The 25,780-nt window shown below is 37.4% G+C and overlaps 1 protein-coding gene across 3 annotated transcripts in view; it reads right to left on the bottom strand.

Moving 5' to 3' along the window:
• The window catches only part of GRB10 (growth factor receptor bound protein 10), a 233,563-nt gene that overhangs the window by 146,592 nt on the left and 61,191 nt on the right, over positions 1–25,780 (bottom strand). For 2 of the 3 annotated variants that reach the window (XM_056804837.1, XM_056804836.1), the window contains exons 1-2: positions 20,616–20,769; positions 9,075–9,168 (exon numbers count right to left, since the gene is read on the bottom strand). Coding sequence is in view for 1 of the 3 variants with exons in the window: in XM_007500399.3 (XP_007500461.2) it covers positions 9,075–9,168 (94 nt within the window). In the remaining 2 variants the exon portion in view is untranslated. Of the gene's footprint in view, positions 1–9,074; positions 9,169–20,615; positions 20,770–25,780 lie in introns of those variants that run through there. The other variant, XM_007500399.3, reaches the window with a different exon arrangement.

The raw sequence follows: 25,780 nt of genomic DNA, 5'->3' as shown, positions 1-25,780 counted from the left end.
CCACAAGAGTTTGGAATGATACTAAGAGCAAGGTGAAGGAAATGAATTAACTGTCCCCAAATTGTTGAAAACAGAATGGAATGAAGAGAGGTCTTTGGGGGCATACTACAGAGTTCTTGGGCTTAAGACCACATTTTTATAACCTCTATGAAAACTTAGCAAGCTTAACAAAACTAGAGAATACAAAACTTGAGAAGAGTAACTAATATGCCAGAAAACAAAATCAGCTTGTGAAAAGATACTGACTAATTTGAAGAAAAGACCAAGTTTTTTGTTTTGTTTTTTAAAATCTTTACCTGCCATCTTGGAGTCAATACTGTGTATTGGTTCCAAGGCAGAAGAGTGACTTGCCCAGGGTCACACAGCTAATACGTGTGTGAGGCCACATTTGAACCCAGGACTTCCCTTCTCTAGGACTGGCTCTCAATCCACTGAGCCAGTCAGCTGCCCCCGAAAAGACCAAGTTTTAAAAAAGATTAATTTTAATTGAGATAAATAGAAAACACAATTAAGTTTTTTGGGCAGGTAAGTGGCACAGTGGATAGAGGGAAGGACTCTTCTAGAGTGAAGAACACATCTTCCCGAGTTCAAATCTGGTCTTACTAGCTTTGTGACCCTGGGAAAGCCACTTAACCTTATTTGCTTCAGTTTCTTCACCTGTCAAATGAGTTGGAAACAGAGATGGCAAACCACTCTAGTATTTTTGCTAAGAAAATCTCCAAATGGGTTCACAAAGAGTCAGAAATATATGAAAAATAACTGAAAAGCAACAAATACAAGTTTACTATTTCTTAATGCATGAATTCAAAATAGGAGGGCAAATTTTTAATAGCAATTCTTGTGGGGGAAAAAAGTTTGGAGTCATAGTTAACTTCAAGATCAATATAAACCAGCCCTGTGATACAGCTGCACCCCCTTGTCTCAAGGTCAAAGTAATTCATTTTAGGCAGTATTAATAAAAGCATACTGTCCAAATCAAAATAATTGTTATAATATATTTCGTATGCTCTGGCCACTTCTAGAATCTTACATTCTATTCTGGATATTAAACCAGATAACAGCTCCTTTGTGCATTCCTGCAACTTAGCAGAGTATCTGACATGGTATGTCATTAATCTGGCATTAATAATAAAATTGATTGATTTTAAGAGGAAGGAAAGTATCCACAAGGAGGTCACCAAGATTGATAGTGCCATAGGATGAGTAAGCCTGAGGTTAACACTTTGGTTTCCCTCCTAGGACTTATCTTAACAAGGATTATCTCCCACAAAAGAACAAAGAGATAAAATACTAGTAGTGTATCTCACCATTTTCCTGAGAACCTCAAATTTAGGACATGACACAGTAGTTCTGAGATGCTGAAAAGTATTAGGAGAAAACCTCTTTAATATTCTCTGATTTCTAAAAACATGCATGATGGCCCCTGGAAAAAATATTCACTTCCCAAATCTATTTTATTCTATTTGGTAAATAATTTTTCTTTCCCACCTTTAATGAGTGGTTAAAACTAAAAATTTTAGTTTTATGAATATAAAAAATAAAATTTTTAGTTTTGTCATTCCTGCTCCTACTAAAGATATTCATGATCCCATTTAGGTTTATATTCTTGTTCTGCACTGGCCATGCATGGGGTGAAAATTTTCAATACAGACCTTTTTGCACATAAAATTAGGCCACACTAAATCAAGAACTTTTGAGATTCTTAAAATAATGAGGATGTAAGCAAGCCCCAAGAAATAACTGTAATGACTATTATGGGACTGCCAATCCATGAAAGAATAAAAAGGTTTCCATGAAAGAAGCCAACTGTTTATACTGGATGATTACATGCAAGTGAATGGAGTCGATTTTCTAGAGTCAATAATACATTGGGGTTCATAAGGAATATTTGCATAAGAAAGGATACAGTAAAGCTATGCTATAAAGAATTCCAATAACCTAGACTCTATTTCAAAAGTAGTAACAAACAGGCAGAATCTGCTCATAGCAAATTAAATTCTATTTTTAAAATGTTTCTAAAAAACACATGGGAAATAAATAGAAATGAAGAAATTTGAGACTGAAAGACAGAAAATCTGCAAGATAATTTTCATAATCAGAATATAAGCCTACTATTCATAAAGTTTTTATAGGCAAGGCAGGTGATATAATCAACAGTAGGGTCATATCAGCTATATTTACACAGCTGCGAGATATTAAAGATGGAGAGGTAAAATATTTTGTAATAAAGTACAAAGTGTGAAATGCAAAGTAGAAACGGAATAAAGCACCTGTTTAGAAACAGAAAAGGCTAGATGAAATATTTTTATAGTCATTTTTGATGTGTCAACAGTGCTCAATCACTTCAATTGTAGGGAACCTGGGAAGCCCAGTTACCAAGTGAGTAAGCAACCACAAAAATTACAGTTGTTTTGCAGAATATTTCTCTCTTCAAAGATTTGTGTTGACTTCATATTCACTAAATTCAAATTATTCCAACAAGATTTTCAATCTAAATAGTACATACAATATAGAAGTACCCTTAAGAGTTCATTCAACTAAGGAGGCTTCTAATTTGCAAAGCAGAAGATACAAAAGGTTAAGGAATTCAAAGAGAAATATGTAACTAGTTAGGTCAATTTTTTAGGAAAGCAACTTTTGTCAAATTTAATACACTTGAATAACTACATAGTAGATTTATAGCACTAAATACAAGTTGTTTTCTGTTTTCCTCATACATGGAAATGCTCATTTCATCTGGTCTTTGTAAAATTCAAAATGAAAAGAAAATGAGGGGGAAAAAAAGACAAATTGCTACTTAAATAAGATGTAAGTTGTAATGTCTTGAATTTAAACGAAATCTTCCCAAACTGGCCCAAATTGCTGAAAAAGTAGCAAAGCACTAAATTAAATTCCTCATATTTTAGATTTCCTTCAGTAACCTTAAAATGTGATAGGTCTGCAAGGTGCCAAATACAAAAGAACAGCATTTTCCTTCTTAACACCTCCTTAAGGCACATGCTTAGCAGTGGAGCATGAGTCAAAGGAAATGGACATTTCAAACACTTTTTAAACAATTTCAAATTTACCTTTAATTTGTAATTTCATCAACAATACATCGGTGTTCCTATCTTGCCATAACTCATCTAAAAAGTACCGTTCTAGACTCCCCCCCCCCCCAATTGCCAATTTTCTGGATATGAACAGAAAATTCATGGTTATTTTGATGTACATTTCTCTATTAGTTATCTGGAACATTCTTGGTTCACAGTCTGCAGTTCTTTTTTGAGATTTACTTGTTCCTCTACTGTTACCATTTGCCCACTCACCAATGGCTTTTAGGCACAATGATTTTGTTTCTATAAAAGCTTTTCAATTTTATATAATCACATTTTCTACTATATCTTTCACAATAGCTGACACGATCTGAACAAAATTGGACTTTAAATGAAGAAGTAATTTTGTAATTAGGAAATGCCTATTTCAGAGTGAGGTGAGATCGCACACCAAAGAATCAACATCTAGAAGTCCCTACCCACTGACAGGTCAACTTGTAGAGTCTCCAATGATGATGGAAAGTAGAAATAGTTAAGAGCCACAATCCCCAAAACTACCTTTTTTCCAAGAGAAATTCTTCTCTTCATTCAGTATAATGCTCAGAAATAGGATAAAATCTTTTTTAGGCACTGTCAAACAAGAATAAGCTGCTTACTTTAGGAACAAGTTAATCAAGTGAAAGCAATAAATCCTCTTTGCCAGGGAGAAGTAACAGGTCAAGGAAAGTCACAGTTAATCTTTCATTCTAAATAACAGGTGCATTACAAAAAAAAATGCCCAACTAGCCACTGGTCACGTGGGTCATTGAACCCAATGGCTTTTATAATGTGCTCTTTTCATGACTCAGAAATTAGGGGAGTCATCACAGCATTGCATCTTGGTCAAATGATCTCCTCTCCCTGAGGCGACTTAGAAGACACACCTGTCTGTCAGCCACCACCCAAGAGAGACAGGGTTAAAAAACAAAACAAACAACCTGCCTACTGAATTAATGGCATCTACAGACAAAAAGAAACTGGATATTCTTTCAGGAGCAGAGAGTGTTCAGGCTGACTTGGGGGAAGAAAAAAAAAAGATTTTAAGACTTGCTGGTGAATTTTACTAATCTCTTCACCTCATTTTCTCTCTGTCCTGGCCCTTAATGTAACAGGTTTCTCTTTTGAATTGAAGGGGATATTTGCACCAATTCCTAGCTTCCCTAACAATGCTTTAGGTCCCTCTCTTTCCATGACTTCCTCAGAATTGATTATTCCCAACTTTCCTCCTCTTTTCCAGTTCATGGGTATGAAGTGAAAACTCAAGAGTAACGCAGATGGGTATCAATATTCACCTATGAGAACAAGGGCACACGCCAAAGTCAAATAAAAATGACTTTTGGAGGATCAGCCATTTGGAATTATGCATTTCTGCTCTTCTCCTTGTACGCTAACAATGGAGAGTTGACAGCAATATTTTAGTTTTAGTTTTCCCTTGATCTTAGGTCCTGGTTTAGTAACAGATAATGAGGGATTGAACCTGTGATTTCCTCCACATAGGAAATCCCTAGCAGAGGAAAATCCCTTTACCAATGCAGAACTGTACTTAAGAGTTTCCAAGAATACCAAGATGTCAAGGGATTTGCCCAGGGCTAGATTATATGAAAAAGATATGAGTAAATAATCATGAAAAAGGTCCTAAATGATCTACTAAGATATTTATTTAAGGAGACAGGGTACTCTAAAATCCTCTGAACAACAGAACACACTCTTGTGTCCCTAAAATCCACACTACTATTTCTGATCTTGCATGAATTCATCCTCTCCTTCAAAGATCAGCTTTCCTATAGTTTCATGCTAAAAATGTACTAAGGGAAATTATCTTTGAGAAAATCCCACCTGCATTAATTCCTTACATTCTACACAGTTGGCAAGACCTGACAACATGGAAACCTAATCCACATTCCATTTGCAGGAATATATTCCCACTTTACCTCTTAGAATACCAACAGTTTCTCTCTTTGGGAATATGGCGGCCCAAAGGGTATTGGACTTGGATCAAGTGACATCTGCCCAATGTCTAAGCCTTTCCTGATCCCTCCATGAATGTGAATGTGCCTTTTCTCCCCAAATTAAACCGGCTACCTTTAAAATAATGTTTTAATCCCTTATAAAATACAAACTGTGAATGAATAGAAGGGCTATTTTCATTTTTTTTTTCATGCTATGTCCAGAAACTTAACAGTGTGTCTCCTTAAAAGTCATAGGATCATCAGGTGTTGAATATGAATGAATGAATGAATTAATTAATTAATGGATTGAACTTTACTGTTAGAAGCAGCTATTTTAAATATTTTTAGTTCTTTTTGAGGCTGGGTGTTCCTGGTCCAAAATCACACTATATAAGTAAAAATTTTACATTGAAAAGCTGGGCTTTTCATTTTATGGAAAGGTCAGGATCAGTAGAAATGCTTCAGCTCCCTTTGTTACTCCTTTTCAATTCTGCGTGCCCAGCCCATACTCCATTTAACCCAGATACATGCATTTATTTAGACAAGTCCTATTGGGCATCCATTCAGATTCAAGGAGAATTCTTCTGGCCAATAGATATTCTTTCCCATTTAGTACATATTGCATTAGAACTCCTCTGAAGTACTACATATCTTCTAAGAAGTTCTGCAACAAGTTGGGGCTTGATGGGATCAACAGAATGTCACAAACAAACAAAGCACATGAGCAATTTCACTCTCCACAAGGGTTCTTCCCTCCATGACCTGGACTCTCTGTTAGATCTCCTCCACCACAATGGGAAATACTTTTGGCGAGCACACATCACCCAGTTTTAGGTCTCACCTGAAATTCAGATGGTCGCTGAATGGAGTTTATTTTTGTTAATACATCTAATTCTTATATGTGGTTGGAAGATGCCTTTTTGGAATAGAGACCATAAGGCAATGTTTTGTTCTACTGTAAAAATGGAGATTTGAACCCTGGACTTCAATCCCCAGAAGTCCTTGCTCTAGTTCCCAGGATGCCCTCTAATCTCACTGAGATTTCCACCTGGGCGAGATCTATTTATATATTTCTATTTAACTGGCTGTAAAAGCCTACTGAAGACTCTTCCTACTTCCGCTTCCAAGCAGGCACATCTCTCATGATGTAAGTGAAATTGAATGGGCCTTTCAGCCCTCCTAGGCAGGTGCTTTCTTACTTGTATTTTCTTACATTCTTAATAAACTTCATAAAATATAATACTTCTAGCAGAGAAACAAAATTTTAACTGCTATACTACCAAAGCAAATTTTTTTTGGGGGGGTAATCAATATAAAATAATCTTATGAGACCTTTGGTCAATTGTGAGACATGCTACAGTGTTGAATATTGTGTGAAAGACTGCTTATTCTATACTATTATGTTCATCTAGGGTACATTCAATTCATATATAAATAATGATTTTATATAGCTGGAAGAATAGATATAAAGATAAGGAGTTAATGATGCCCTTTGCATCACTTTTTTTTTCATATTAACAAGGTTCCACATTTTTTTTTACATGTTTTTGGCATTTACTCCTCCCTCAAATTTCCTGATGATCTTCGTCTCCAGGATGAAGACCCTGCTCTACTAGATTTATCCAATCTAGCTAATTGTTCTATTTTCTTTGGGGTTTTTTTAAAGGAATTTTTTTCTCTGCTATCATTTCTCCTTTATAATCTCTACAGAGACTATGATGCTAGGGTTTAAGTGTGATAGGTTCTGTTGTCCATGAAGGAGGGAAAAGTTTGTCAAAATGATTTTCCCCCCCAAAATCGTTTCTGTTTTTATTCTTTTTGTACAACTCCTTGTTTTCATACTTGAATGCCTTTAAAAACGACTTTGCAAAGCTGAATCTCTTGCCAAACTCTCTTTAAACTGGTTTTACCCTCCACTGCTTTTCTCTGTTTTATGAGATGATAGTGCTCACAATCATCCATCAACCTTCAGAAGAGTTTACAGACAAGTTTATGTTCTAACCCAGTATTGCCTTTGGCTGACATCTCTCCATTTGGCAAGTAAGGCAAATGTTTGCTGACTAAGGCATTTTCTGGGTTCTTTTGGTTTGCTTGTTGTAGCAACTAATTTGCTTTGGCTTAACTTCTGGACGAAATTACTATAATCAAAGTCAATGTCATTTTTCTTGTATTTTTCCCATTTTTAATTTTCAATGGTTTATTTAAATACTTCAAACTGTCATCTCAATTTTATCACATCTTTTCTCATTATTATTTGTTCTTTTTATCTATCATAAATTGCTACTTAAGACAAGGTGATCATCTAGCTGTGTAGAGAGAGCCAAGTCAAGGATAACTCCCAATTCTATAACTAGCTTCAATTTCATTCTTTTTAATATTATTTGGATCAAGGGAGATAATATGTAGAAAGTACAGTAAAATCTAAAAGTACTGCGTAAGTGTTAGCTATAATAAAAAGAAGAATTGTTGGTAGAAGTAATAATTGTGATTATTATAGCCATTTCCAGTACATAACAATTCTTCATTCTGAAGAAAGTATTCATCACATAGAATTGTTTTGACTTCTCCACTAAAAATGTGCCAAAATTGGTGTTTAGGTTCCTAGGTTAGGCATTAAAAGACTTGATCCATAATATTGGGTAAAATTAGATTGAGAATTAGAAGACAAGCTTACTTAGTCCCAAGCTCTGCAACTGACTTGACAAGTCACTTTAGGAACAAGAAATATTTTTGAAATACTCATTTTCTTTTCTTCTTGGGTACTAATTGAATTTTATTTTTATGTTTTCAATTACACATAGAAACAATTTTTTATAATTTTGGCATTTTATGATTTAGATTTCCCCTGTCCCACTCCCCAAGGTGGTAAATAGTTTGATCTAGGTTATATCAGTGTTAAGTACTCCTTTTCCCAGTGAAGAACATTATAGGAAGATATATAAAATATTTATTATTATAAAGACCTAGTCTCTTCCCTAAAAGATCTTATGGTCTAGTGGGAAGATGATACATTCATAAATAGCTCTAATACTGAACAATACAATATAAGAAAAATATGAAGGGCTCTGTGATTGCCACAAGAGAACAGGTAATTACCAACAAGGGCTGTCAGGGAAAGCTTCTTGAAGGAGGTGGCATTCAAGATGGATTTTAAAGAATGGGTGAATGTATATGTAAAAGGAAAAGAATGCAGAGGGTGGCCATGCCAGACACAGGGAACACCATAAACGAAATTATAAAAATAATAATGGTAATTAAAGAAACAATGTATAAGGACAGAAGTAAGTTGAGTTTGACTGCAGTATAGAATATGGGAAGAAGGAACCTGCTCATGGATCACCACGAATATCAACAAAAAGGAACCTGATAAGCAATAAAGAATCACTGAAGAATTTTGAACAGGAGAGTGAAACTATATCCAAATTGAAGATGAGTCTTGTAGCCCTCTAAAAGATAGTTTAGTGACGGGGGTCAAGAGCAGGTAGGAAGGCTGTGAGGAGTCTGTTACACTAGGCACTCAGCCTCCAAAGCCTCATTTTCTTCATCTGAAAAATATGAAGGGTTGGCTTAGATCTTTTACCCTTCTAGGCATAAAATACTGTCATTTTAGGAAATCTCATCAGTGGGGATTCTGATGGGAGAGGGTAAAGGTAAGGAGTAGCAACAGTGGTTTCTACACACACACACACACACACACACACATATATATATATATATAAATGTTTGAAATCTGAGAATATTTCTACAGGTTCCCTGCCCATAATGTGCTCACAATTAGAATTTTAAATGAAATTTGGGGTCATATCCTTTACACTTCTGTTCTAAAATCAAGTTGACTAAAGATTCTAATTTACTCATAAGAACATCTCTTTACAATATTTCCTAGACAAAAGGCAATATTTTAATTTCTGTTACTATCACCTAAAACAAACATTTTAATTTTGAGAAGGAACTCCATTAACATTTTTTTGAGATTATCAGTAGAAGTAGATCATTCTGTCAGCAATGCCATTTACATTTTCCATCCCACTTTCCACTAAGTGTTTCTTACCTTGGTGATTTAAGGCGACTCGGGTGGGTTGTTCTTGGAATCCAGGTTCCACTAGCTCACTCTGACCGTGAGTAGAAGTCTGATCTACCTTGTCCTAAAAAAAGTGGAAAATCTTATCAAAACATGCATTTCACTCTAAGCTCTTAGGTTCACACCCATGTATGTATATGTGTGGAGGGATCTGGGGGTCTCATAATATTGCAAACTGCATCCCCATCTATCCCTGTTGTAATAATTAAAACAGTTGGAGACATAAACTGTAAGAGTTAAAATAGTGGAAGATATAAAAGTGGGTGAGTAAATTTGTGACCGCAAAAAAATGTTTCACTACAGTGTTTTGGTTTTAAATCAAATATAAGGTGGTTGCCAGGGAAATATTCCCAATTATGAATATACCCAAGTCAACTGGGTTTTATAGAGAATTTAATTAATAATACAATGAGGAATTAAAGAAAGAGAGAAAGAGTAAGAAAGGAATAAGTATGAAGGGCCTTAAGCCAACATGGCCTAGACCTGAGTCTTAAGAGAGAGAGAGATCAGTCAGTAAGTCTTTTATCACTCACCACAAGGTCTAAGCAAGGATTCTAGTGACAGAGTCTCCTCAGAGAGAGTTCCAGCCAGAGTCCTCCTCAAAGAGCCTTCCAGCCAGAGACTGTTTCAAAGGGCCTCTCTCAAGAGCCTCCAGAGGGACAGAGTCCCCTCAGAGGAGCTCCAGCGAGACCTCCTTAGAGATTGTCCTCCAAGAGCTTCCCTTCTCCAAAGCCTCTCTCAAGAGATTCTCCAAAAGGATTGTCATAAGAGATCTCTTCTCAAGAGAATCTCTTTCTTATATAGGGGGTTTTCTCCTATGTCACCTCCCCTAAGTTCTTCCATCTACCAATCACTGTTGACATTTTCCCAAAGGTCAGCCCATTCTAAAAACACTGTTGGGTCGACTAATCCCTTTAGTAAGTTTGTACCAGAAAAAACTTCTGAATAAGTTTTCACCTCTTTGCTCCTGGCAAGTTTACAAGTTGCCTGACCTTTAATAGATGCTTAGCACCGCATTGTATTACTTCTAAAAATAGGCATGACTTAAAGAACTTTTTGCCTCATTATAAGTATGGGTTAAAGTACTTTCATTGTTTAGCAAGGAGTTTTCTCCCCCAAAGCAGTCCCAAGTACCTGTGGAGCAGAGATCCTCCCATTTCTGATCCAAGTAGAGTTCTCACTGTCAAAATGGGGAATGTTCCCAGTAGGGAACTGTTCTAATGGAGAATTCCCCAATGAGGAAATTTTTAACATTCACAAGTCTGAGAAATTTCAAGATTCACACTGTATATCCTTAAATCTATCCAGAGAACTCACCTGGTGTGCTAGGGACCTAACTCTCATTCTCTTGAAATTTCACAAATAACTAACATTATTAAAATTCCCATTGAGTGAAAACTAGCATAAAAAAATATAAAATGCCATTTCACATAGGATGATTATGTAAGAACAAGAAGAGCGCTTAGTCCAACCTCCTCATGGTATAGATGAAGAAATTTGGGGTCAGAGAGAGCTTCGGTGATGTGTCCAAAGTCACAAGTAATAACCATCCAAGAAGGCTGTGAACTTGGGACTCTGGACTCCAAGGAGATCAAGGAGCTGGTAAAAATGACTTCTCAGGGAAGCCAGAATAAATATGAACTACTTTTTCTTAAGTGGACATTTAAAAGAATACAATGGGCAAAGGAGGCAGGGGTGGGCATATTGGGCATAAGGAAAAATATAAAATCAACAATGATGAGGACCAAACACATGTACTAGGTCAGCATGGAATGAGAAGCTAATATGGTACTTGCATTCTAATTTCTACATTCTGATTTCATACAGTACGTAAGTCTTCTCTAATGACTTACAGATATTTTAGAGTAGACTCTGCTTCAAGTCTTAAAGAGTTTCTATGACAAAACACTCTTAAACCCATAAATTTCATGAAGAAAATCTTTTAATCAATTGCTCGAACAACATTTATCATGAACCTACTATATGCCTGGCCATATGGGAAAGTGCTAAGAATACAGAAAGAGACAAAAGCCAGTCTCTATCCTCAAGGAACATATAATCTAAAGGAGGAGATCATAAGCAAACTAGTAATTGCAAACAAGGAAATAATCACTGGGGAAAGAGACTAAAAGAGGAGTTGAGGAAGCTTTCTTGTAGAAAGTGGGGTCTTCCATTGGGATTTAAAGGAAGTCAGGGAGGTCTAAAGACTGGGCAGAGGAGGAAGAGCATTCCAGGCATGGAGGTCAACCAGAGAAAATGCCCAGAGCCAGCAGATGAAAGGATCTTTTTAGGGAAGACCAAAAAAAAGCTGAAGTCACTGGATTTCAAAGCACATTTTGGGGAGTAAAGTAGAAATCTGGAGTAGTTGGTTATGATTGGTTTTGAAGGCCAAAAAGAACATTTTGGTTTTGGTCCCAAGTGTGATATGGAGCCATTCTTTTATTGAATACGGGAAAGACAAGGTTGGACCTGTGCTTTAGTGGATGAATGGAGGAAAGATTGGAATGAGGACTTGAGGAAGGAAAACAAGACAGACCCACCAGTAGGATACTGTAATGGTCCAGGTGGGAGGTCATGGGGGCCTCCATCATCATGGTAACAGTGAATTCTGTTAGGGATATGTTGGGGTTAAGACAAATACTGGGCATACAATTCAAGTTGTCTGAAAGGCAGTTAAGAGATGGAAGATGGGAGGTCAGGGGAGAGTTTGGGGCAGAGTTGATGATCATCAGAATAGAGATGATAATTAAATCTATGGGAGTTGATGAGATCACCGAGAGAAGTAGTAAAGAGGGAGAAGAGGGCCCAGTATAGAGCCCAATGGAACACCCATGGCTAGAAGGAGTGATCTGGATGAGAATCCAGCAAAGGAGACTGAGAAGGAATGATCAAATAGGTAGGAGAAGAATCAAGAGAGTAGTGGCCTGAAAACCTAGAAAGAAGAGAGAGTCATGAAGGAGAGGATAATCAGTAGTGTTACTATAGCAAGGGAGAGTAGAAGAGAATGATGATGGAGAAAAGGTCATCCATTTGGCGACTAAGGAATCACTGGTAACTTTTTTGGTGGAATGACAAAGTTGGAAGCCAGATTATTAGTGGCCAAAAAAGAAGCACCTATTATATGATGGTCTTTTCAAAGAGTTTAGTCACAATGGCCAAAAGAGATAGAGGACCATAGTTATGACAGATGGAAATGAAGGGGTTTTTTTTCCCCCAAAATGGTGGAGACATGAGCATGTTTGCAAAAAGAAGGAAAAATAATAAGGAAAATTTGAAAATAAATGATAGAGTGCAGATGATCAATGGGGCAATCTGTTGAAGGAGACAGAATAAAATGGGATCACTTGAGTAGATGGATGGGATTAGCCTTGGTAAAGTATAAAGCAATCTCATCCTGTGAGATAGGTTCATGAAGGAGGAGATGGTGGCAGAAGGCACGTGAGTGAAAAGAAATGGAGAAAAGAGAACTCATGGAGACGGCCTAATTTTTTTTTTTTTAAATAAGAGCCAAGTTTCTCAGGTAGGAGAATGAGGGTAAGGGAAGCCATGGGAAGTTTGATGAGAGATGAAAATATTTACAAGAACCACTGTGGAGAATAAAATAGTGAGGTGAAAAGAGAGCTGAAATCTCTGGAAAGGAAGTCACAAGAAGTGGGGCTTAGTCTTGGCTCATTTACTAGTCAAGTGACTTAAAGCAAATTACTTGATTTCTCAGAGTGGAAGCTTATCATTTGTCAAATGGGAAACATAATACTTTCAACACACACCAGACAGGGTTGTTGCAAGGTTCAACTCAGCAAGACGCTATGTAATCCTGTAAAAACTATACTTATTTGTTACAAGGATTTAAGAAGAAAAAGGGGAAAAAAACCAAATGTTTGACTCTTTTTTTCGGGATGTGGGGTGTAGAGTAAAAAGGCACATGGTGAGGAGGGAGCACATGAGGAAAGCTTGTACAAAGACCTGGACACAGGGGATAGAAGATAGCATCTTGGGCTCAATAAGGCAGCCAGTTTGGGGGATGTAAAGGGAGGGATTTAAAACAAAACTGTTTTGAAGGTTATTCAGAGTTCCCTGATCCTGGTCCACAGTGCTGCATGAAATAATCTATACACCAATAAGCACTTTAGAGGCACCTGTGTTCTAATCCACTCCTGAAGATGTCTTGCAAATCCAGTTTAAAGTTTCCTCAAAACTGTCTCCTGTCCAGAGTGGATATATCTAGAAAACTAATATCCTACCACACACACCCAAAAGGACTTTCCTTATCTAGAGTCCACTTATCTGGAGAATTCAACTATCAAGAACATAGCAAGAATTAGGAAGGTAAGCAAAAAAAGGACTTATAAAGTCCAAGCACTAAAGTTCATGCACTTAACTCACAGGTAGTTCTCACAACATAACGTACTCAGAGCCTACAAGTATTCCTACCTTACACAAAATTCTAATAAATTTAAATTACATTATTTCCCGGTTAATAATGACTCAGAAGCAGTTGGAGATGCTAGAGAAGGAACACTGACAGCAACAAGAACTAACATGCAGTATCATAATTAATTAAATTTTTTAAAAAATCACAATACTATAATTATGGCTACTTTAAGATACACCAAGAGGTCTAAATCCACTTCCATACTCTGGTAAAGTGTATGAGAGTTTAACATTTTTTTCCTGTCAATCCTAAAAGCCTTCTGCTTGCTATGAAGCCAAATTCTCTTTTATGAGTTATCTGTCCTTATTATAACGTTGGCACTTTGAGAGCAAGGGCTGCCTCTTTTTGCTACTTCTACTCCCAAGAGTTTAACACATTGTTTGGCACACAATAAGCACTTAATGCATATCCAGGCCATTCAGTTCTCTTTGAGTAACACAAGTTTTACCCAGTGAGATAGGTGCCACCATCATCCTCATTTTACTGAGGATGAAACTGAGGCTGGGAAATTTCAATGACTTGCCTACTGTCCCAAAAAACAATAAATATTGAAGATAGGATTTGAAATCAGGCCTTCCTAACCCCAAGTCAAGTATTCTGTCCACTAAGCTACATTACCCTTCCTCTTGAGGGTATAATCTATGACAGGTTTAGCTTTGATGGCAGAGTTCTTAGTAAGCCATAAAGATAAAAGATGGCCCTAGACAGATTAGGCTAAAGATAAATTAGCTCCACTACTCTCACCCCCACCCCACCCCCCAGCCCAGATTATGCTTCCTATTTTTTCAGAAACTTTTAGTTCCTTCAAGAAGTTTTAAATCCACACTAATCCATGGAGTTTCTTCTACCAAACAAACTTCCCTGTGGGGCTGTCAAAGACCAAGAGGTTGACTTGGCAAATTATTCTGGAATTATATATAAGAAGTATGACGGATACCTAATTTGTCTATATACATAACTAGTTGGTTTTTTTTTTTTTTCCCCAGACCATACCTATGACTTCATCAGTAAGAGAAAATCACTAGAGAGATGCAGATTAACAAGTCCTCAATTGATAATCAATTTAAGAATCTTAAAAGAATTGCTGGGAGCCCTGAGATTAGGCACCTTACCCGTAATCCCTTCTACCACTAGGATATGTCTACAGTGGCTGGACTAGAATCCAGTTTTTTTTCTCTGAATAAAAATGGCTGAAAATAGACATTTTCTCCCCATTATTCTGCATTGTCTTTCAGCTACAAAATCCAAAAGGGCCATTCTAAAGAGCTTTTGATCAGCTGCCATGTGCTGTGGTCCAGAAAAATCTGGAAAGGAGCATCATATTGTTTTAAAAGGGAAAAAAAAAAGCAAGATTGATGTAATATAAAGGCATTTCTTTCAAAGCAGTATGAGGCCACAAGGAGAAAAATGTGGCTCTCATGTCATTGAAAAGATTCCTCACAATGCCTGGAAGGTTAAGTACAACTATTTATATAAACTCTTAGTTCCAAGACAAATCATGGCCCCTCGCCAGGTGCCAAAGAATCAAAAACTGGACACTGGGTCAAGGTTAAATGTTTTGTTATTGTTATAAACTGGCATTCTTTTAAAGGGACAGTCTTTGGCAGTTTGGTTGGCTCTCAAAGAAGGCAAGACAGAATCATCTTTGCTTTCAAACCCATTTTTTTAGGAACAAAAAAAAACCTAACAACAATGGCTAATTCTGCCTTTTGGAGGTTTGAGGTTGCTTCTTCTCTCTCTCTCTAGATCTGGGGATCAGAGATTTCATCTGAAAGGAAAGGAGGCACTTATTATTATCCCTCCTAATTCTTCTTGAACTTGGAGGAGTTGGTGCAGGCTATCTCTAGGAGAAGGTGAGGGAAGAACATGGGTCGTCCTAACTCTAGGTTGACTGTTCTATCCACTTCCATGTCTAAATCAATAATCCTAGGATTAGTGAACAGTATGGCTTCATTATTTCATCTGCCTTGAAATAAATACACCAGGGATGATACAATAAATACAATGAGCTTTGGAACGTGAGAATCTGGGTTCAAATCTTTGCCCAACTAACCACATGGGTCACTTAACCACTCAGCCTCACTTTATCTGCAAAAGGAGAAGGTTGAACTAAATGACTTTTAGAATCTCTTCCATCTCTATCTCTAAACATTCTAAGAAACTTGGAGAACTTCTAGATGCTTTCCTCACTTTATAGATGAAGAAGTTGAGCCCAGTTGAAGCAAGTCAATACTTGCTTCAAGTCATCCAAATAGTAAATAGCAAATCTCAGATTAGAACTCAAGTCCTCTGACTCAAGGGTCCATTCCCTTTTGGAATATTTCTTGTATTGCATATACAGAAAATTATTATTAAACAAAAAATTAGTCATGCTAAAAATTTCAAATTAAATAACAAATCTACAGGATGTATAAACTTTGAATTTGGGTTAATTTTTCATTATGCATTTTTTTCTCAATTTTTTCAAAATGGAATAGATTTTAAAAATAATCAGGTAAACACAAAAGATAAAAATGTTTTTGTGCAAAGAACTAGTTTTCACCTTTTCTTCTTTCTTCCTAGACTAGAGTATTTTTTTCCACTTCAGAATGAATTGGGAAAGCTCAAAATAAGCCTTCCTTTTCTGAATTTCTCATGGCTTTCTCCTACTCATTTCCTAAGCCATTATAGGAGTCTAACTTTTATAGGTATACCTGACCAAACATCACAGATGGTTCTCCAAAAACATGATGTTAGACAAATAAATAGTACAGGCAGCATTTATTTCCAGACATAAAGTTACAAATGAAAAAATTGTATTAAAGCAAGGTTTCAAAACTTTATAATGGGATTTGATCTTAACAAATAAATGATGGCAATAGACAATGACTTCACTGGAATACGCTCATGTGGATAATGCCTGCATTTTAGTTAGCTATTTGTGAATTTATCCAGATTGCCTTCCTCATCTGTAAAACTATCAGTGTAGAAAATGTGTTGGATTATGCCATATGTTACACAGGAGGCTCTAGATAAATACTGAAAAAAAGAAAACGTAGGAAACAACAGAAGTTTCTGTTATTACCTTTAAGGTTTCTTTTAATGAAGTTGCTTAAAAATGACTTCCCACAGTGGAATGGAATCTCTATCTTTTAAATGTCAACAGTCAAATGTATCCTTTGAATTGTATTTGGTTAGCCCTGAACCACATGGTGTGCTTGGTATTTTGAGGGCAAAACTGTTGAATGGTCATGTCACACTGCTCCTTCAAAGTTATGAACTGACCCTGGTTGGTTCCACTTCTGAAAATTCTGTTAAGAATTTAGTCATTCAAAGCTATGCTGAAAGACTTAAATAAATATATCCTCTCCCCCCCCCCCCAAAAAAATACATCACATTTACCCAAAAGGAAAACAATTTTTTCCCACCTCATTATTTTGAAAACTGGAAGCCTTAAATTTGTGCCCGAATGACATCTAGTGGCAAAAGAGGGTAATTCCAAGTTTTAAATCTTTTTTGGGAAAGGGAGGAATAAAAAGAGGCAGAAAGGGGAAGAGGGAAAGGAAAGATGAATTGTTCAGTAGCATCACAGTCTCAAATGGTCAATATCTTTCCTTAAATGTAAGGATCTGAACACAGTGGATGGTCCAGATGTGTTCTGACCAGAGCCAAGTACAGAACTATCGCCTCCCTTAGTCAAGTAACTCCTAGCCTAAGTCCACCATATTACACTGTTGCCTCCTTGGTGTTTTGCAGTCCACCAAAACCCAAGATTTCTCCAGATGAACTCCTCACTAGCCACATTTCCCACTTGCCTGCAATAAATACTTGTTGATTCCTATCTTCTATTTCTAAGGTTGATTTCCTAAACAAAGATGAGAAGCTGACATTTATCCCCATTAAATTCCATCTTATTCGATTTGGCTTGGTACCACAGTCCATAGAAACCATTTATGGAGTCATATCATATATCTGTTCCTCCCAGCTGTGCGCCATCAGCAGACTGGAGAAGTACAACAGCTACACCTTCATCAAGGCAGAGCTGGGTGTGGATACAGAAGCCTACCCACAACTGGGGACCACGCAGGGACGCCAGTGATCTTCCATCAAGCGGATCCCAGAGCCGTTTGGATGGGGTCACTCAGCCAGCTCTAAATCTAACTGAATCAGCTATTGTCCGAGCTGAAAGCTCTCCATCTTCTCTACAAGAGGAGAGTAGCATGAGAGGATCTGCCCAGCGTTCATCAAAGCACCGGACAAACACTACATCACTGATCCAGTCATCATGTGAAAAGAAAGGAAAGGAAGGGATAGGGAGGAAAGGAAGGGATAGGGAGGAGAGAGTAGGGAATCAGAGGGGAAAGGGAGGGAAGAAAGATGAGAAAACAGAGGTTAAGTGATTTGCCCCAGGTCACACAGCTAGTAAGTGTAAGGCCAGATTTGAATTCAGGTCTTCCTGACTTCAGGCCCAGATTCACTATGCCAAATAACAAAAGGGATGTCTTGGGGTGGAGGGGGTAGTGGGGTGAAGCAAGAAAGACCTATATTTAATGGCATTGATTTCTCCATCTAGACCTACAAAAAATGTGCTTTGCAAAAGTTGATTTGACCAGTGTCACTAATTTATTTCTGACTATGATTTTAATTGTACATTAAATATTTACGTATTAGATCATCACTAAGGAAACCACTGAAGTATTGATTGGAGGATCTGTAATCTTTTAATTGCTTAAGTATATTAAAAACCTCCAAAGAATACAATTTCAAGACATAAGAAGAAAAAGCATTGATATCTGCCTAAGCAGAATTTCTCTCAACTCAAAAATTTTCCAGTGAACCTGTGACCTCATCTGTTTGGTTATTCCTTTTGACAATGCAAGACCACTGGCCATCCAGGTCTGCCCAACCTGTGTGATTCCTGTTAATAACCTTCTCCCATAAATACATCACAAGGAATGCTTGGCACATATTTTAAATATTTTACATTCATCTATTCATCTATCCATCTATATCTATCCATCCATCCATCCATCCATCTATCTATCTAACTAACTATCCATCTGTCTGCCCATGTCTTTCATATCACAAGAACAATAATGAAGTACTTGGACTGTGCACTTATTATATTTCTATCTTTCTGTCCATCTATCATTTAAATCACAACTACACCAATGGAACACTTGGACTGTGCACTCTCTCTTTCTCAATCCATCCATCCATCCATCCATCCATCCATCCATCCATGTCTGTCTGTCTGTCTCTGTCTTCAGATCACAAGGACACCAATGAAGTCATCAAACCATGCACTTATATGTTTGTCTGTCTGTCTTTTAAATCACAAGTACACCAATGGCACACTTGGGACTATGCACTCTATCTAACTACCTACCTTTCCTCTCTTCTTCCCTCCCTCCTTCTCCCTCTGTCTGTCTATCTGTCTATCCCTCCCTCCCTCCCTCCCTGGCCATCACAAGAGCACTAAAGGAGCATTTGAACTCTAAAACTTATCATTGCTCTTTGTCATCACATGTCCAACCCATGCTCTCATTCTATCATACATTTCTGTTGTCATCTTTTGCCCCTGTTCTTATTCTAAGCTCCATACTGTTCATTTAGGTTACAGCCTAATTTTACCCATTATGTGTTCCTCCATTGCCCTATGTGAGACTATCATGAACATGAGACTGTCATGTTCCAGGTCTTACAGTCATGATACAACACTGGCAGAATGTTAGCATTAAAATATTTCTTGCAATATATAACAAAACAATCAAAAGTTATCCTTCAAATTTTAACCATAAAAATGCTATCTTATCACAATACACAGCTAGCTTCAAGTTAGAAAAAAAATTATGGTAATTTTGACTAAATAATTCAATTATTTCAGGAATACAAACATGTACTTTACTGCTTCAAGCAAGGCAATCTTTAAGTGATTAAATGAGTTGTTTCTATTTTTCATTGGGAATCAACAGATTCACAAAGACATAAGAAAATACATTTTAAATACATGAAAAAACCTCCTTAAAAAATTAGAAGGACTTTTATTTGAAAGACTGGTGTTTCATGAGATAAAAATTCTGTTATAGCTGAGTCTACGTTGGTATTCTCCCCAATAGGAGCCAATCTATGTGTGAAGTTACAGGAGAAAGGAGGATATTCGTTGAAAGGTGATTTAACAAAGGAAAGGCTTGTGCACAACTAAATGACTGCCTAAATGGAAATATTAGTAGCTTTTTTGGTTTTCCTTTCATAAAGACAGCCAACTGCTAAAAGGGATCCAAGTAGGAATAATAGATGTTTCCAGACCCAGTATAGCCACCGACTGAGCACTTTAAATGCTGAGGAAAAGAGAGATAGTTGTGCACACATCGAGAGGTGCCAAATTCTGCACAAGTAAATTAATTAAGCTACTCTGGAAAGAAAAGCTAGGCGAGAAAAACTCATTCCTAACATTCAAGGAGAATAAATGAAATCTTACACTAACTAAGACCCTATTCCCTCAGATCCAGCAGCAAAATAATTAGATAACAATACATAGGTAGCACCAAGAGTCTAGCTTGGAAACTTCTGAATGTAAACATTTCTAAATTCCTCATTAGAAGGCATGAAACGAAAGGCTTTTTTTTTTAAGTTCTGGGAAGTTTATCAAAGTACTTCTTCAACTCCTTAGAGTAAATAATAATGCTATTATAATGGCTAAATATTATAGCACTTCACATACATACTACCTCATTTGTTTTCTTCCAGCAATCCTGTGAAGTAGATATTAGGAATGATTGTCCCCATTTTACAGATTTAAGTTATCTTTGATTCTCCATTCCTAATAATCCTCAAATGGAGACTTCTGGAAGGCTGTTGGAGAAGCCATGCTATTTTGTTCATTGAGTTGATTAAGTAACTCTAGCTCAGATGAACTCTTGTGGCTTCAGATTTTTATTATTGGATTTTATCTTCATCTCCCTCCCCCTCAAAGACTTCTCTCTCTTCAATCTATCAATCAATAAAAAAATACAATAAGCACCAGGCACCATTCCATCTGTCCCGTTGTCTCCATATATGTAGCCACCACCCTAGATCCAGCCCTCATTATCTCTCACCTGGACTACTGCATTAGCATCCTAATCGGCCTCCCTTCTTCCAGTCTCTCCCCTCTCCAATCCATCCTTCACACAGCTGCCAAAATAATCTTCCTAAGGCACAGGTCTGAGCAGTCACTTCTTTGCTCAAAAACCTTCAGTGGTTCCCCAGGGCCTATAGAATAAAATACAAAGTCCTTAGGCTGGCATTTAAGGCTCCCCACAATCTTTCTCCCATCTACTTTTCCTGGTTTCTATGACTATTTCATGAACTCTATATTCAAGACAAACTGGTTAATTAAATTATAGTTATTCTAACCACAGACCCCTCCCCAGTGACTCCCAGCTCATCTGGACACCCTCCCCTCCACTCCCACTGTCACCCTCAACCCCCATGTCTTTCCCATGTCCTCTAATCCCAAATGGTTTTGTTCATTCTACTAAATAAGGTGGAAATGATCCACTTTCACTGAGCTGGGGAGGATCACCACGCCTCAACGGTGAGATCAAGACATAGCTGCCACACCTTCCAGACCCTTGGGCAGTGCCATCTCCTCTGCTGGTGCACCCCAAGGACCCCTGGACCTTGCAGCTATCTGCCATTTTGTTGTGGCCACAGGATTTCTAGTCCATTCTACCTGCCTCAAAGATGAATTCTTCTTCATATGTGGTCTTCCTCAACGATGAGAGCTCCTTGAAAAGAAGGGACTATCTCATTTTTTTCTATTTGTATATTCAATATTTAAGGGGCTTTTTCATTTTTTCATTAATAATAATAATGATGATAATAATAATAGCTTTATCTAGCACTTACTATGAGCCATGCCCAGAATACTACCTAGGTCATTTTAGGGATAAAGAGACAAGAAAAGGGGAGTCAAGGCCACATTGTATCCAACATATTCTTGCTTATGTTACCCTCCTCTAACTTTTCTTTTTTTTTTAAATTTTATTTAATTAGATGATTTAGAATATTTTTCCATGATTACAAGACTCATGTTCTTTCCCTCCCCTTCCCATATCTGACACGCAATTCCACTGGTTTTATATGTTACCCTCCTCTAAGTTCCAAAAGAATTAGTTTCTAAGTCTAAACTGGAGCCAGTGATAAGGACTTAACTCCCCCTTCAGCCTCTGGGAAAGTTACCACTGGTGACTCAACCCAAATAGAAATGTTTGATGCTATAGACTTCAGGTAGTGAAACAAGGACTCCATGAATGTTTAAATAAAGTTTACTTCTTAAATTAAAATGTACTTCTGTCATCTCTGATAAGACTATTTAAAAAATATGAGGCACCAAGATGATGCTGCTAGGTAGGAAGATGGTCTGGCACCAGGGATTTACTGTTACATATTTCTTTTTTCCATAGGACTTTTTATCCATCTTGGACAGATGCTTGCAATGGCCAATGCAGTGATTCCAGAACAGGGAGTAAGAGAAGGTCAAGGTGGATCACATTTGGCTTTCTATGATCCCAGACTATTTGCTATCCATCATGAAGGTTCATCTTTTAATATCATTGTTTCCTGTTGAGATTATGTGGTTGGAAGTCATGAAACAACAAGACCCCAAAGGATCATAATTAGAAGTAGCTCCCCCTCAAATCAACAGAAGAATGACTAGCATAAGCCAGATGTGGCATGTTACCAATGAGAACTTATACTACAGAAAGTGGTTAAAAACCAAGAGGGAGACACTAAATCACTGGAAGAAGACGTGGATGGGTTGTGTGTACTAAAAATGAAAGATAAAAGAGTTCTATAGTATGGAGAAGAATTAGTGGGATATGGCAAGTGTTTTTTCAAAGGCCATGAATTAAAAAAAAATTTTTTTAAAGAAAACAGAGAGATCCTAAGATAAAAAGTGCCAGAAAAAGGTCTTAAGATTTCCTATTCAAGTAAGAAATGGAGAAGAAATAAAATGAAGATGAGAAAGGATGGTAGAATATTACACAGATGATACAACAGATCCATTAAGTATAAATTTCTGTGCTTTTAGCACAGTTTAATCAGAGCAGTTAATATTCTTCAAAAACAAATTGCCATGATTTCGCTAAAATAATTATATCTTTTTGTTTCCAAAATTTTCCTAAGTATCTGGTTCATTCCACAGCTGAGACAGTAGTACCTGGTCTATCTTCACTCTCTGTCTCTCATTCCAGCTCCTTGCCTGGGTGTTTAAGCTCCTGATTGATGAAAAGTTCACCACTGAACCCATCATGATCTACTCTGACCATCTTCAAGCTACGCCCTAACAGGCTTCAGACTCAGTAGTCCAGGTTTGTTCCTGGCACTATCAATCTCTTCCTCTGGAAAGAGCAATCAAATCAATTACAGGTTCTAGAAATGTAACATCACTCATCTTGAGACTCTCCTCGCCACCCCTGTGATTTCACAGATCACACACTTGCCCCAGGTTCTGAGTCAACCATGTTGCTTATCTACCTCTACTAGAATATGAGCTCACTGAGGACCAAAAAACTGGCTTTTTGGGGTATTTATATCTAGAGCTAAGCTCAGAATTAGGACACAGTAAGTGTCTCGGTGGACTGATACAGGAGGCCGAGGGAGGGAGGGAGGGAGGGAGGGAGGGAGGAAGGAAGGAAGGAAGGAAGGAAGGAAGGAAGGAAGGAAGGAAGGGAGAGAGAAAGAGAGAGAAAGAGAGGAAGAGAGAGAGAGAAAGAGAGAAAGAGAGAGAGAGGAAGAGAGAGAGAAAGAGAGAAAGAGAGAGAGGAAGAGAGAGAGAAAGAGAGAAAGAGAGAGAGAGAGAGAGAGAGAGAGAGAGAGAGAGACAGAGAGAAAGAGAGAAAGAGAGAAAGAGAGAAAGAGAGAGAGAGAGAGAGAAAGAGAGAAAGAGAGAAAGAGAGAAAGAGAGAAAGAGAGAAAGAGAGAAAGAGAGAAAGAAAGAAAGAAAGAAAGAAAGAAAGAAAGAAAGAAAGAAAGAAAGAAAGAAAGAAAGAAAGAAAGAAAGAAAGAAAGAAAGAAAGAAAGAAAGAAAGAAAGAAAGAAAGAAAGAAAGAAAGAAAGAAAGAAAGAAAGAAAGAAAGAGAGGGAGGGAGAAAAAAATTCATTAAAGAGTAAAAGAAGAATGGAAGAGGGTAGTTTGAAGGTATATCTTAATTCTCACCACTGACTCCTCCCAATTATCTTCTATATCCTCCAGTTCTTACCCCCAATTACTTATTACTCACTATCAAATAATTATATACATGGGATCAGGATGGGAAATATCAAGGTCCATGTATGTATTTGCCTATGTCCTTTTACTGTCCCCCCCATGTCCTGTTGCCTAAACAAATTCTCCCAACACCACTAAGCAAAATGAGTGGCCTTCCTAGCAAGAGAAAGGAATTGGCTTCTATAACTCTGAAGTAATGAGACCAGTTTTCATTGGATATCTCAAGTTTAATATATTAAGTATCATTAGGCCATATGGAATTAGATTAGTCTCATCATTTCACCTTGCCTCATATAATAAAGTTGAGGAAGTACAAGTCAGAGAATTTCAAAAAGCTCACATTCAAAATGTGTTCATTCTAAAACAATTATTTCAGTCTCTAAGATTTTCTGATGACAGTTCTGCCATAATTTCTAAGACAGTGGATATTGAATACTTGCAAAGAACGTGGGATACAAGGGAGCTGATCAGAGCACGAGTAATGTTTTGCAGATGCTACAGAAGCTTGTCTAAAGGAAGCACGGGTTCTCTAACCAGATGTTCCGAAGCAATAAAAATGCCTTGATATTTAACATGTCCAAAATGGAAATCATTCCCCAAAACCTGCATCTCTGCCTTTTCAACTTTCCTATTATTTTGATGGCACTAACATCATTCCAATCTCCTGGTCTTCTACCTTCATGGTCAACAGTGATTCCTCCCTTCTCTTTTATCCCCCACATTCAATATCTTTTTGATTCTGCCATTGAAATCTCTCTTATCTGTCTATTCACCATCACCACTTCACTTCAGGCTTTTTTCCCTTCTTGCCTAGACTTTAGCCCTCTAATATATCCATCTGCCGTTAGCCTCTCCCCTCTCTGATCTGTCACACAAACTGCCAAAATAACTGAGCAGTTTTTACAAGTCAGATAAAGGATATCATCAGAGAGATGTGACTGGGAAAGAAGTTGGGCCACTCATGTGGTAAGAGCAAGGGATAACAACCACTGGACAGCCACCAAATTCCCTTGATGTGCACATAATATTAAGTGACCAAAAGCAGAGGGGTCACATACAGGGTCCAGGACACCTGACTCCCAGAGGGCTGCTTGTAGATAAAAATTATAATACATTTAATTAAATGATTGTTTATAGTCATTAATTTAAATATTTTATATTAATTTATTAAATATCAAAATGAAATATTATTATAATATTTATTTAAATACATTAAAGATTAAAACATAATTGGGAAATATTTAAGAAAATAAAGACATAATACGAATATAGATAATCTCATTGTGTGGTTTTCTAAGTCAATATGTGGCCTGCAGGTTTAGGCCTGTATTTCTATTTGACCCCAATTCTCTTTTGTATACCGGTGTCTTCTTTCTGTGTCTAGAGTCCTCCACTAACCTGTAACCTCCTGGAGGGCATTCATCTTTGAATATCCCTCTCTGTCCCCAGCATGGCAATTGACACATAGCACACGGAATGAAAGAACTGATTGATTAGGGAAAAATACTGAGGTTTAGGATAATGTCAGTATCTGTGAGCAGGCAGAATTCCTCCTCATTTCTGGGGTCACCTTTGGCTGCTTCCTCCCATCCCGAGCCTGAGTCCTTCTCATTTCCTATTACATATACTCTCTGTTTCAGGGCAGTTTGCTTGCTATTTACTGTAGGTTAATATTGTTTCTCCCACTTGAGTCTTTTCATTTACTTATATTCATAGCCTGGGAATTATCTTCTCCCTCACTTCACATCTCCAATCAGCCTCCAAATCTTGAATTTTCTACCTTTATAGCTCCCCTTTTCTTCCCCCCACAGCTAGCGCCTCCATCCTCTTTCAGCTGGGTGGCTACAATAATTACCCTAACCAGTCTCACCCCACTCTATCTCCCACCATCCGTAAACCCAAATCTAGCTGGGCGATTCCTCTGTTCAACCCACCCTAGTGGTTTCCCATCATCTCCAGGATAAAATAGAAACTCTTCTGGTTGGCTCCTTCTCTGTCTGGCTTCAA

The sequence above is a fragment of the Monodelphis domestica genome, chromosome 7 (genome assembly GCF_027887165.1).
Source record: "Monodelphis domestica isolate mMonDom1 chromosome 7, mMonDom1.pri, whole genome shotgun sequence".
Lineage (NCBI taxonomy): Eukaryota > Metazoa > Chordata > Mammalia > Didelphimorphia > Didelphidae > Monodelphis > Monodelphis domestica.
The sequence above is the reverse complement of the archived record's forward strand: the minus strand, read 5'-3'. Positions and strand labels throughout refer to the sequence as shown.